At 52.3% G+C, this 12,472-nt stretch overlaps 1 protein-coding gene across 8 annotated transcripts in view; it reads left to right on the top strand.

Annotated features, from left to right (window-relative positions):
• The window catches only part of MOB2 (MOB kinase activator 2), a 63,893-nt gene that overhangs the window by 38,189 nt on the left and 13,232 nt on the right, over nucleotides 1–12,472 (top strand). The window contains exon 1 of one of the 8 annotated variants that reach the window (XM_070565945.1): nucleotides 7,145–7,215. The exons of 6 other annotated variants lie outside the window; for them this stretch is intronic. In XM_070565945.1, the coding sequence (XP_070422046.1) occupies nucleotides 7,160–7,215 (56 nt within the window). In that variant the 5' untranslated portion in view covers nucleotides 7,145–7,159. Of the gene's footprint in view, nucleotides 1–7,144; nucleotides 7,216–8,740; nucleotides 8,929–12,472 lie in introns of those variants that run through there. One more of the 8 variants, XM_070565944.1, reaches the window with a different exon arrangement.

Genomic DNA, 12,472 nt, shown 5'->3' with positions numbered 1-12,472 from the left:
ACATTGACGTGAGTCTACACCATGAGCCATCACCGCAGTCAAGGACATGGACATATCATCGCCCCAGAAGTTTCCTCGTGCCTTTTTGTGGCTCTTCTTTCTTGCCCCTCCTCACCCTCTGCCCTGCCCACTGGCGTGCTTCTGTCGTTACAGGTTAGTGCCATTTTCTGGAAGTTTGAATGAGTAACATCATGCAGTGTGAGCTCGTTTTCCACTCAGCTTGGTGACGTTGTTGCAAGTGTCTGGAGGCCTTTCCTGTCTCTTGCCAAGTAGGATTCCATGGTGACAGGCCTCGGTCTGTCCGTTGGCTGGTGGCCACCTGTGTTGTTTCCGGATTTTGACCGTTATTGATGAAGCTGGTCTGAACGCTGTGTGCAGGGTTTGTATAGACACGTGCTTTCTCTTCTCTTCAGAGTGGATTGCCTGGTCCCACGATATGTGTATGTTTAATATTTTAAGAAATGGCTGATTTGTGTTCTACTATGATTGTGCCCTTTTGCATTTGCACTAACGCGTCAGGGTGCCACGTTGTCCTCTTTGTCAGTGCTGGGCATGCACGGGCCATGGGCCTGTAGTAGTTCTCGTGGGCATGAGCACTCCTTGCAGTTTCAGCCTGCGTTTCTTTGTCATTTGATCTCGAGGGGCTCTTTTCTGCTGACTTTGCTCTTCTGCAGTGAAGGGTCTCTTCAGACCTTCCACTGTCTGCAGTTGTTGTTGAGTTGTAAAAGGTCAGTAAGTATTTGAGATGCAAGTCCTCTATCACATATATGTTTTAAAAAGATGTCCCCAGCCTGGGACTTGTTCTCCAAGCACCCTTTTCAAGGTCACTTTTCCCCTGTTTCATTTTGGATGGCTTCTATTGCCATATCTTCAAGTTTGCTATCTTTGATTTCAAGGTGTTCAATCTGCTGTTAATCCTCTCCAGAGTATTTTTCTTTTTTTTTCTTTTCTTTTTTTTTTTTGGAGGAAGATTAGCCCTCAGCTAACTACTGCCAGTCCTCCTCTTTTTGCTGAGGAAGCCTGGCTCTGAGCTAACATCCGTGCCCATCTTCCTCTAGTTTATACGTGGGACGCCTACCACAGCATGGCTGCCAAGCAGTGCCATGTCCGCACCCGGGATCCGAACCAGCGGACCCCGGGCCGCCGAGAAGCGGAACGTGCGAACTTAACCGCTGCGCCACCGGGCCGGCCCCCAGAGTATTTTTCAAACTCAGATATTTTAGTTTCTATGTCTAGAAGTTCAATTTGGATCTTTAAAAAAATCTTCCATATCTCTGTTTAACATGTCCAGTGTTTCCTCTAGCTTCTGGAACAGATGGGATACAGTTATAATGACTTTTTAATGCCATTGTCTTGTAATTCTGTCATCTGGCCGTTTTTGATTTTTTTCCAATCTATTAATTTGACTCCTCATAATAGATTGCATTTTCTTCCTTCCTTGAAGCCTTGGTAATTTCTGATTAAATGTAAGATATTGTGAACTTTGCCTTGTTTTGTGCTGGATATTTTTGTATGTCTGTGAGGGTTCTTGAGCTTTGTATCTTGGACTCGGTTTGGAAATGATTGATCCCTTTCAGCTCTTGTATTTGTTCTGTTTGGTGGGATTATGGCGATGCTTCATTATGGGCTCATTCTTCTCAGTACTGATGGAAACCTCTCAAGTACTCCTCCTGTGCCTGTAGATTGAGTTTTTCCACTCTGGCTGGTGGAGAAGGAGCTCTTCTAGCCCTGTGTGAGCCTCGAGGACTGTCTCTCTGATCTTCCCTGGTGTTTCCTCCATCCCTTCAGGGATTTCCTTGCACGCACACCTGACCAGTGCTCAGCAGGGACCTGATGAGTCCCCTCAGCACATCTGTGGAGCTCTCTTTCCTCTTGGTGCACTGACCCCTGACCCCTGATGCACTGCCACTGTCCCTGACCTCTGGCTGCTTTGGGCTCCCCAGCCCTTCCTGCTGTGCAGAACACCCCAGGCAAGAGCTGGGCTGTCCATCTCCCCTTGTTTGTTTCTCACGGGACCTCTGTGCTTTGTTTACTGTTGCTCAGTGTCTTGAAAACTGTCACCCATTTTGTCCAATGTCCTGTTGCTTCAAGCAGGAGGTAGAATCTGGTCCCTGTTGCTCCATCTTGCCTGGGAATAGATGTCCCAACTGGAAGTTTTGTTGGGAGAACTTTCTTGTTTAAAAGGTTTCCTTGCTAAAGGTCCCAGTTGTTGCTCCCTGACTATACCATTCTTGTCACGTCCCTCTCCCGTTGTTTGACTGTGAAGTTTAAAGTCTGCACACACTTAGTAAAACTGAGGTTGTGTAATCGCTTCTGTTTCCCCGAGCTGTGTCGTATTTTGCTTTCTCCAGCTTGTGAAAGTGGTGGCTCCTTGGTGGTAGAGAAAGGCCACCCTTAGTGCTGGGAGAGCCCTGGTTCCTTTGCTCCTTCCGTGGCAAGCCCAGTGCCATGTGCTGAGGGGCAGGATGTGTGCTGGCTGCTCCTAACTGTGATCCCGCTGAGCTGCTGCTGTGCCCCAGCTGGCCATCCAGTGGTCAAACTGCCGAGACCTGGCAGGGCTGCTAGGCTCCCACCCTGCGGTGGCTCAGGGTGCCACCACTGGAGCACCCGCACATGTCGGGACCATGGGGGTCTGGGCCCTCCTTGGCAGCACAGGCAGGAAGCAGGACTGGCTCTGGTATGGCCAACTCCACAGGGCACTCACCTCTCTCCTCCTACCTTTGGAGGAATCGAACTGCCTGGCAGGAGCAGAGGTGGGTGTGAGGAACCTGAGGATGTGCATCTTGTGGCCACTGAAAGATGAGTGTCTCAGAGACAGGTGCTCCACAGCCAGGCATGCCCTCCCTGCCCAGAAATTCCATGTAATTCCACTGACGTTGGTGCAGTGGTCACCTGTTGTTATAATTTAGACTTTCGTTTAAAAATAGACATGTGCTTTGAAAGGTTCTCATTTCCTGTTTTGTTGGGAAAGCTGACCATGTTAGCTGTCCAAGCAGGCACACTATGCTTGGAGGATGGCTGAGCTAGCATGCCTGTCCCCAGCCGCGAGCCCCCCGTGTGCCCGTGGACACCCTGCACAAGCTCCCGCACTCACAGCCAGACACTCGCACAAGAGGAACAGCAGCAGCGTCTGGGTGAAATAGGAGGAGGAGGAATGCTTTCTGTCCCTCTTGATGGGATCTGAGGACACGAGGCTCTTCTCACCAGACCTGGCGGAAGCTCTGACAGGAGGGGGTTGTGCACGGGTGAATCACGCTGCCACGTTAGCTTTTCCAGGGACGTCCCCATGGGACTGACCGAGGCGGTGCACTGCAGGCACCTGCCCTCTCTGAGCTCCCGTTCATACCTGTGCACACACGCAGACACATGCACACACGCACTTCGTAAGTCCCAAGTGCTTGTACCTCTGTCGGTCACTTAGAAGAGAGCAGCCGTCGTCTGACGTTGTACTGTTCTCATTGCCCTCTCAGGATCATCCCCACCCTGCTCCCTAGTCTGGGTCTTGGGGCTTGGCCATAAATCCCCACACTCAGGTCGCTCTGGCAGTTTAATGGGAGGGAACCCCAGAGCACTGGAGGAAAGGGGCTGGAGGAGGAGGTCGGGGGAACTCTTCCCGGGAAGCCTGTCTCCAGAGCAACCCTGTGCTGAGCCTGTTTCTCTGATGGGGCCTGATTCACGCCCTGCCTTTAAGGGAAGAGGGTGGTGAGGGAGAGACTGTAGTGGATGTGCTGTTCAAAGCTGTGTTTCCAGTTGACACCAATACAACCCTCATTTTCCTGTTTTCTTTCCTTAACTCTCCAGCAGCCAAATTATTTTGAAGCAAGTTCTGGACATCGTATCATTTCGTCTGTAAATATTTCTGTGTGTACATAAAGGATAGGGATTATTTTCCTTAAATGTAAGACATCTCATTATCATACCAAAAGCAGTAAATTCTTAACAACATCGAGTTTTCAATCAATGTTCATGTTTCTCTAGTTTCTTTGCCTTTTTTCAGTGTTTGGATTCAAGTGAAGTCCTTGTGTTGCAATTAGTTGACAGATTTTTTAATTCTCTCTTTTAACTTTATATTTTGAAATAATTATAAACTTCACAAGAAATTGCAAAAACAGCACAGAGAATTCCATGTCCCCGTCAGCCAGCCCCTGAGTGGTGACATCTCACGCAATTGGAGGGTGAAGTCAGCCAGAGAGAGCTGTTAGCACAGTGCCGTTGACTAGGCTGCAGGCTTTATCCCATGAGTCTCTTAGTCCAAAGCCCCTTCTCTTTTATTTTCTTCCTTGGTCATTTCTTGATGAAACAGGGCAGCTTTTCCTGTGCCTGCATTTTGCTCATTGTGCCCTTATGATTAGTTTCTCATGTTCCTCTGTGTGTCCTGTAAGTTGGTAGCTGTACCTGGACACTGGCTAGATTGCATTCTTTTTATTTGGGGGCAATACTCCTTGGCGGTGGGGGTGTACTTCCAGGAGGAAGTGTGTCTTTTTTGGTTGTTTGCAGCCACTGTTGGCCGCCGCCTAGAATTGTTAATTCATTAGGAATTGCACCAAGGCATCCCTTCTTCATGTATTAGGTGGAATACTTCCATCAAGAAAATCTTCCCCCTTAGACTAATCAGGTGCCTCAAAAGGCAGGATAAATTTTAAGTCCTTCCTTTCATTGACTAGCCTTCAAAATACACATCTGGTCTTTGCCATCCTCCAAAGGTAAACAACGAGGTGTTTTGTAAAAAGTAGGATTGGATGAAGGTTTAAACACCTTTGTGTTTGAAGCCGTTGCTGATGTCCTTATTTGTACTTAAATTACCCCATCCTTGGCCAGGGACTTTCTTCAGTCTGGTCCGGAGTCCTGGTGACAAGGACCCTGTTGGCCTCGGGCAGCAAGGAGCAGACTTGGAATCCGCCTTCAGGAGCCACCTGGCTGCTTGCAGAGGAGGTCGTGTGGAAGTCACATTGGCCCTCAAGCATGCTCTCGGCCTCTGAGCTGGGCATTGTTTCTTGCCTTTTCAGTGGACAGAGGTAGGGAAAGTGTGAGATAGAGTCCACTGTGAGCTCTTACGGTTACTTCAAAGCCAGGGTCAGGGCCTCACTCACCTTCATCTGCGTCTCCACACCGTGAGACCCTTCTCAGCTGTGCTGAACCCCTGCGCTCACCGCACCAGCCGCACCCGCGGAGGAGCACAGAAAACCGCCTGAGAGGTGCTTATGCAGTTTGGGGCCTTTGTGTGTATCCCATTGGGACGTCGTGTCGCCTTGCAGGCTGAGAGAGATACACAGGTTCGTTTGTTTCCTTTTACTTTGAATTTTTAGGAAGAGCCTTTTAAGTTTAATTTTGTTTTGTAATTATGTAAAGTGTTTATTCGCATGGCTCCAAAGTCAGGTTTTAAAGCGAGATGTATTCAAAGAAGTCTCACTGCTGTTCCTTCCATCTATTTCCTCTCTTTTCCATAAGAAACTTATGGAGAAAGTATACTTTTCCTTCTGTTTTTAAAAATAAACAAAAACATTTAGACAGCAACAAAAAAACAAAGAGCCTGATGCAGAAACAGGCGAAGGACTTGAACAGGTGTTTCTCCAAAGAAGACGTAGGTGCTCGGCGTCACTGGTCATGAGGGAAATGCAAGCTGACACCACAGTGAGATGCCGCCTCACACCCGTCAGGACGGCTGCTCTCAAAACACAGAAAACGACAAGTGTTTCTTGTTGGAGGATGAGGAGAAATTGGGGTGTTGTGTGCTGTTGGTGGGGATGTAAATTTGTATAGCTACTGTGGAAAACAGGGTGGAGGTTCCTCCAAAAATTAAACTCACAATTACTGTGTGATCCAGCAATCCTACTTCTGGGTCTCTCCCCAGAAGAAGTGAAAGCAGGGTCTTCAAGACATACTGCACACCCGTGTTCACAGCAGCATTATTCAAGTAGCCAAGAGGTGGGAGCGAGCCAAGTGTCCACTGACGGATGATGGAGTGTATTTCATCAGCTTTTTCTTTGATAGTAGCGCTTCGTGTGTCCTAAGAAGTCCTCACCTTCTTTGAGCTTGGCAGAGACATCCTCCTCTGCTCGTTTGAGAAGCGCTGTGGTTTTTCTTTTATGCTTCAGTCTCTAATCTGTCTTGAATTGCCTTTGGTTATGGTGTGTGCTGGGGGCTGAGTTATTTTTCATATGGATTTTCAGTTTTCCCAGCACTGTTTATGGAAAACATAAACATCCTTTCCCCATAGAATTGATTTAACGCCTTGTTGAAGTTCACTTGACCATATAACTGTGGATCTGTTTCTGGACTTTATTGCGTTTTATTTATACATCTGTTTATATTGTCAGTAATATAATGTCTTGAATACTATGGCTTTAAAGTAAGTCTTGAAATCAGTGAGTCCAACAACTTGGTTCTTCTTTTGCAGGATTGATTTAATTGTTCTAAGTCCTTTTGCATTTCCATATATGTGTCAGAATCATCCTGTCAATTTCTACAAAAAATTCTGCTGGAATTTTGATAGGATTGGGTTAAATCTTGTTAAATTGGGAAAATTGACGTTGTAACAATACTGAGTCTTCTGATCTCTGACTGTGGTGAATTTCTTCATTTATTTATGTCTTTAATTTCTCTCAGCAGTGCTTTGTACTTTTCAGTCAGATTTTTTACGGTTTTACTTAAATTTATTTTTAAAATTAAAAAATTCTATTGTAAATAACAGTTTTATAAATTATACTTTCTATTTTTTTGTTGCTAGTATATAGGAATAAAATTAGTTTTTGTGTATTGAGCTTGTGGTGTTGCTAAATTTACTTTTTAGCTCTAGGAGACTTTTTGCAGGTTCCCAGGATTTTGTGTGTATACAACCATGTTATTTCCCAAACAAGACGACCTTTTCCTTTGCAGTTTTCGTGTCTTTTGTTTCTGTCTCTGCCTCCTTGCCCCAGCTGAGGCTGGCGTCCAGCGCCGAGTGGAAACCCTGGGAGTGAGTGTCCCGCCTGTTCCTGATCCTCGGGAAAGGTTTTGGGTCTCAGCTGGATGCCTGCAATTGGCTGTAGACTCCTGTCTCGGTCCCTTTCTTGGCTGAGAACATTCTCTTCTACTCCTGGTTTGCCGAGAGTCTTTGTGAGTATTTTGCATGTACTGTTTATGCATCTGATTGAGATGATCATTCCCCTTTATTCTGTCAATGCGGTGGATCATACTGACTGGTTTTCAGATGTTGGCTAAGCTTGGATTCCTGGGGTGAGCCTCCCTTGGTTATGGTCTGTTATTCTTTTTATATGTTACTGGATTCAGTTTGCCGGTGTTTTCTTAGGGAATTTTATGTCTGTGTTCGTGAAGGATATTGTTCTGTAATTTTCCCTGTCTTGTCATGCTCTTATTTTGCCCTCATTGAATTAGTTAGGTAGTGCTTCCTCCCCGTCTCTTTCCTGAAAGCATGTGTGTAATTACGGTCTTTAACCTTCTCAAGTGAAAGGAATCAGCCTCCTTGGAGAAGTGCTGGTTCTAGGACCAGGGCAGGGAATAGAACAAGACAAGCCTAGAAGCTCCTTCGAGTGCTCAGTCATTCCAGCTGCCTGGCCGGCCACGTCCTCCCATCTCAGGGCTTCATGTCTCACCTGTCAGGGCTGCATGGCATCCCGTTGGGGTCTGTGCCCTGGACAGGTGGTGGGAGAGTGTGGTTCCTGAGTTCCTGTTGACACCCAGCTGGCCGTGGGGATGCTGTGCTTTGAGGGCAGAGGGCCTTTGTGCCTGGTCTTCCCGGGTGGGGGAGCTCTGCTGGTGGTGCTCAGCTGTGCCCGGCAGAGGTAGCCTCTCCCTATTGTGTGTTGAGGTGTCCTCTCTGTGGTCTAGAGTTGCTCCTGCAGAGTTGGGTTGAGCCTGGGCAGAGGAAAAGGTAAGCGGGGCCCTTAGTGGGATGTGGCCTCAGGGGCGGAGGGCAGGGCTAAGGCTGGGGCCTGCGGGAAGCAGGGCAGGATATGGGCATGGGGACCTGGCAGACCTGTGGCCGTGCTCCTGACCAGGGGGGCCTCTCAGCGTGGGGACATGCCACCCTGTACTGACAGTGAGCTATCACTGTCACTGTGGTCAGAACTGAGACACCAGGGCTGAGCAGAATGTCATACCAGAAGTTTCATTTTTCAGTACTTTGTGGTCTCCTGTGTGTGGACCAGCTGTGAAGAAGGCCTTGGCCATGCAACTTCTTGCACCCCCACAGGAAGGTGCTCCGGGCGTTTCCGTCAGGGTCTGCTGTCCTCAGCAGCTGTGGGAGCAGCCTCTGCCCAGTGGCAGCTCAGTACCTGCTCTAGACGCCCTGGAAGCTGGCTGTCCTCGTCCTTCCAAGTCTGTCCGAACGGAGGTGTGTCTGCTGCCCGGCCAGGGGCACCCTGCCTGCTGGTTTCTTGTCTTGGAGAGGCTGGGGTCAGGCAAGGGGTGTGTACCAGCCCCAGGACACTGGGCAGAGCTGCTGCCTGCTCAGAAGAGCTTTCCCGGCCATGTCAGAGGGCTTTACAGTGTCACCCTGGGTCCTTCCCGTGGGCTGTCCTGTGCCCACAGCAGTGGCCTTGCCCCACACCAGCGCCCGTGCGGCGCCACTTTGAAAAGGCAGTTCAGACACTCCTCTCTCACTTCACCAGACTTGGCCGGCCTTCGCCTGTCAAAGGAGCAGCTGTTTGTTCCTGCCTGGCCGGGCTGGTTGGCCAGAGAGCCCTTCCTTCCCCCCCCCGCGTGTCCTTATTGGCTGCCGTCGGCAGGCCCCAGTCAGGGCTGCCCAGCGAGGGAAGGAAGGAGGGCCGTCCCAAGCCGTGGCTCCCAGTTTCCCTCCCCACCCCTGCGCTGCCCCATCATGCTTGGAGACCACAGTGGTCTCCCCGCAGACCGAGCTCTGCTCAGCCAGCCCCCCAAAACTGGACTCCGCTGCAAAATGGTGCTTCAGGCAGTCGGCAAAGTACTCAGGTGACCACGGTTGGGGGGCAGCGGTGGAGGTTGTCTGACTGTCCCTAGACCACCCATGGGTCAGGCTGGGGGGCGTGGCTGTAGGTGTTGTCTGCGTCGATCACATTCCCGGGTCAAGTCGCTATCGTGGGGCATGCAGCTTCCTCTGTGGGCCCCGGAGCGTGATGGGCTCAGGGAGCCTGATTTGGTCAGGAACTTTGTTTGGAGGGAGTTTTCCCTAAATGCCTGCACTTCCTGCGCTGGTGCTCGTGTCAGGGAGCTCTCCCTGTGGGAGATGTGGCCCAAGAGGGTCTGGTGAGAACACGGCCCACTTGTGACCATCTCCGTCTTTCTGGCTAACATGTCTTATGACCACAGCCATCCTGCCTTGTCGCCTCCCAAGCCCACTGGACAGGCCCTTCACCACTGGCAGGGTGTATAGCCTGTTGTCTGTGGCAGGGTGACCAGAGCCTGTCCACGAGTTGCCCCATCTGGAGAATTGATGTGGGCCCCTGCGGTCTGCTGTGGGGCGTGTTGCGGAAAAGCTGATTCTGATGTCCGGCTCTTCCTCCTGACCTGCTGCAGCAGGGCCTCCATGTACCACACACAGGCTGAGAGACCTTCTGCAGCACTGTTTCTGTCTCAGGAGAAGTGTCTTTCAGGAGTGCAGGAGAGTGTGTGTGCACACACGTGTGTGTGGAGGGCGGGGGGCAGGGCATGCTCCGCAGCTGCAGAGGCAGGCTCCTTGGGCCCACAGAGGGGGGCTCCCTGTGGGCCACAGCTCAGCCCCAGCAGTCATCGCTCAGAGGTGTCACAGCTTAGACTCAAATCCAGTTTCCTTCAACGTAATAGTCTTGTATTTGCCTGTCATTTCAGTGGGTCATGCTTTTTAAAATGAAAGTGAGTATCTCTTGCTTTTCCACTTCTGTCTTTAATCATAACCACATCAGCAAGCCTCTTGGTGCGGGTCTGAGATGAGGGCCAAGCCCGACTAGTGGTAGTCCTCGTGGAGTGATTGCTGGGTTCTACAACCTCCAGCCGTCTCTGGGCACCTCTGCTTTCCACCTTCCTCTTCCACAGGGTCCTTCCCCACCGCAGGCTGCCTGCGAGCCCCACAGGAAGGACTCAGAGGAGTTGAAGTGGTAAGCAGGGCTCTGCCCTGTGGCCTGCCGGGTCTGTGATGTGATGTGACAGGGAGGCTTGTTGGCGGAACTCTTCTCCAGGTGTCGGTTCAAATCAGGCATGGTGACCATCGTCGACAGTGTGTGGAGGACCATGTAGTGTGTGTGTGAGTGCTCGTGTGTACACTCCTCTGAGCGTGCCTGCCTGTGTGCATGGAGAGAGAGGGCTGAACGCTGAAACAGGCTCCGCGAAGACGGGAGGCAGGACTGCCCCTGTGAGCTGGCATGTGACTGCAGAAGTCCAGCCGGCCTGTGGGAGAGGAACGGCCGAGGCCGTCCTCCCTGGCAAAGGTGATGTTTCAGCCAGGTGTCAGAGGAAGGGCAGCGCATTTCACAGGCAGAGCGTGGGGGTGAAGCGTGCTCTGAGCAGAGTGCCCCATCGAGGCTGAGATTCTGGGTCAGCAGCACCTGGTGTGCCAGGGCATTGGGTCCAGGGTGTCTGCCTGCCTTTCTCAGTTGGCATTGGCTCTTTCCCTCTCAATGGGTCTCTTATTTTGCAGGGGACACAAAGGCTTGTGAAAGCATGCTTTGTTTGGGGGTGCTGACCGCCAGGCAGTTAAACCCACAAGAGAAATGACCTGCATGTCCCTCTCTGCACTGCCTGGCTGGCCGCAGCCTGTGGGGATCTGACTGGATCCAGCAGGGGTCCTGTTGGGGGGGTCTTCCAACCCTCAGCTTCCCAGGCTCTGTGACAGGAAGGGGGTGTGGCAGCGCCAGGACCAGTTACGATGGGGGAGGACGTGGTCCAGGTGGGCATCTCCCGGTGTCACAAGTGCAGTTTCAGGCCCACATGGGCCCGCTGCATCAGGAACTTGGTTGGGTGCCCTGTGTTTTCACCAGCCCTGGGGGCGGGATGTTCACAGAAGATGAGAGCCCTAGGTCAGGGTCCCATTCATGTCTGGCCTGCTGTGCTGTGGGGGTGACAGGGCTGACCCTGTAGCAGCCCAGGGTGTGGCCTGCACAGCCCTGTCAGTGATTCCCCTGCCCAGCCTGTGCCCTTGTCACCTTCCCCAGGAAGGTCGGTAAAGGCTGGACCTTGGGCTGTGTGTGTGTGGGCCTGGGCACAGGAGCTGAGCTGCTGAGCGCCTCCTGCCCGGGGAGCCTGGAGTGAGGAGGGTCCTCCAGGCATCCTCTCCATGGGCCCCTCCTTTCTCAGACCCCAACAGTGCCCGCCAAGTGTTCCGGGGAGCATGTTGGTGGGGCCTCCCTGTGCCTGGGCGCTTTGGGTGCACTGTTCACTCATCGTAGGTTCCCAAAAACCCTGCTTCCCCATCTCCAGCCCTTTGACCTCCTCTGTCCATGAGGCTGTCTCCAGACAGAGCTACCTCCAGTGCCTGCCCACCCTCCTGCAGGGTCTCTGTGCTTCCCACAGCTTCCCATGGGGGCCGCCTCCCAAGTCTGCCGTGCGTCCCTCTCCCGGTGAGAACCTTAGTGGGCCTGACAGCCGGGCAGGCATCTGGGGGGCACGCAGCTGGGCTCAGCATTGGGCGAGTGCAGAACCACCAGTCCCCCGCCCAGCAGGACTGGTGCCTCGAGGAGTCATCGTTTTCGAAACCTGAAGTTACTTGTTGCTCCTTGGAGGGGTACCATGCCAGCCGGGGCCTCATTGTAGTGGCCCAGGGGCTCTCCGTGCCTGGTAACCACCTGCTCCTTGGGCCATAATGGGGGCCAGCCGTGTAACTTGTGATGGTGACGGGGAGCTGATGAGGGGGAACCGACTGCTAGTCACATCAGCGTTTGGCACTCAGAGTGTTCCCTCAGCTCCGGCCCACTGCCGAGTGCTCTTGGCCATGTGCAGGCAGGTGGGGGATCCCCGGTGGTGTGTCCATGTTCCTGGGGTGGGACTCCTCTTATAGCACCCAGTTCCTCTGGGGCCTGTCCCAGGGGTCTCCCTCCTGCATGCTCAGATCCCCTCACTTGGCCCAGATTGGGCCACATGTCTGTAGGCCACACCAAGCAACCACAGGGGCCTTCCTGGTGGGACTGGGTGGTGTGACATTGGACAGGGTCTTGTAGACAGGAAAAGTGCTAGGCCAAGAATATTGGCAGAGGGACCTAGCTGGGTCCATGCGTGGGCTGTGGGGCCCCCACGGCAGTAAAGGTGTCAGGAGCCAGGGAGGTGATGGGTGAGGCTGGGTGGTCCGGCACCCAGTGTGGAGACAGTAGGAAGGGGTTTCCACTGGAGCCTGGGCCCTCCCAAACGGATGGAAGCTGCTAGGCAGGCCCAGTCTTGGAGCCTGTTAGATGGGGGCAGCACTGGGGGCTCTGTTTGGGTTCTCTGCATGTGCCCTCGGCTGGGCTCTTCCTCCCGGGAAGTCACAGCAGGCTCTGGTGGGCTGAGGCCTGGCATCCACCCTCTGGTTCCTTCAGGACATCTCCTTCAG

This window comes from Equus przewalskii, chromosome 11 (assembly GCF_037783145.1).
Source record: "Equus przewalskii isolate Varuska chromosome 11, EquPr2, whole genome shotgun sequence".
NCBI classification, from domain to species: domain Eukaryota; kingdom Metazoa; phylum Chordata; class Mammalia; order Perissodactyla; family Equidae; genus Equus; species Equus przewalskii.
This window is presented reverse-complemented; position numbering and strand designations above follow the sequence as displayed.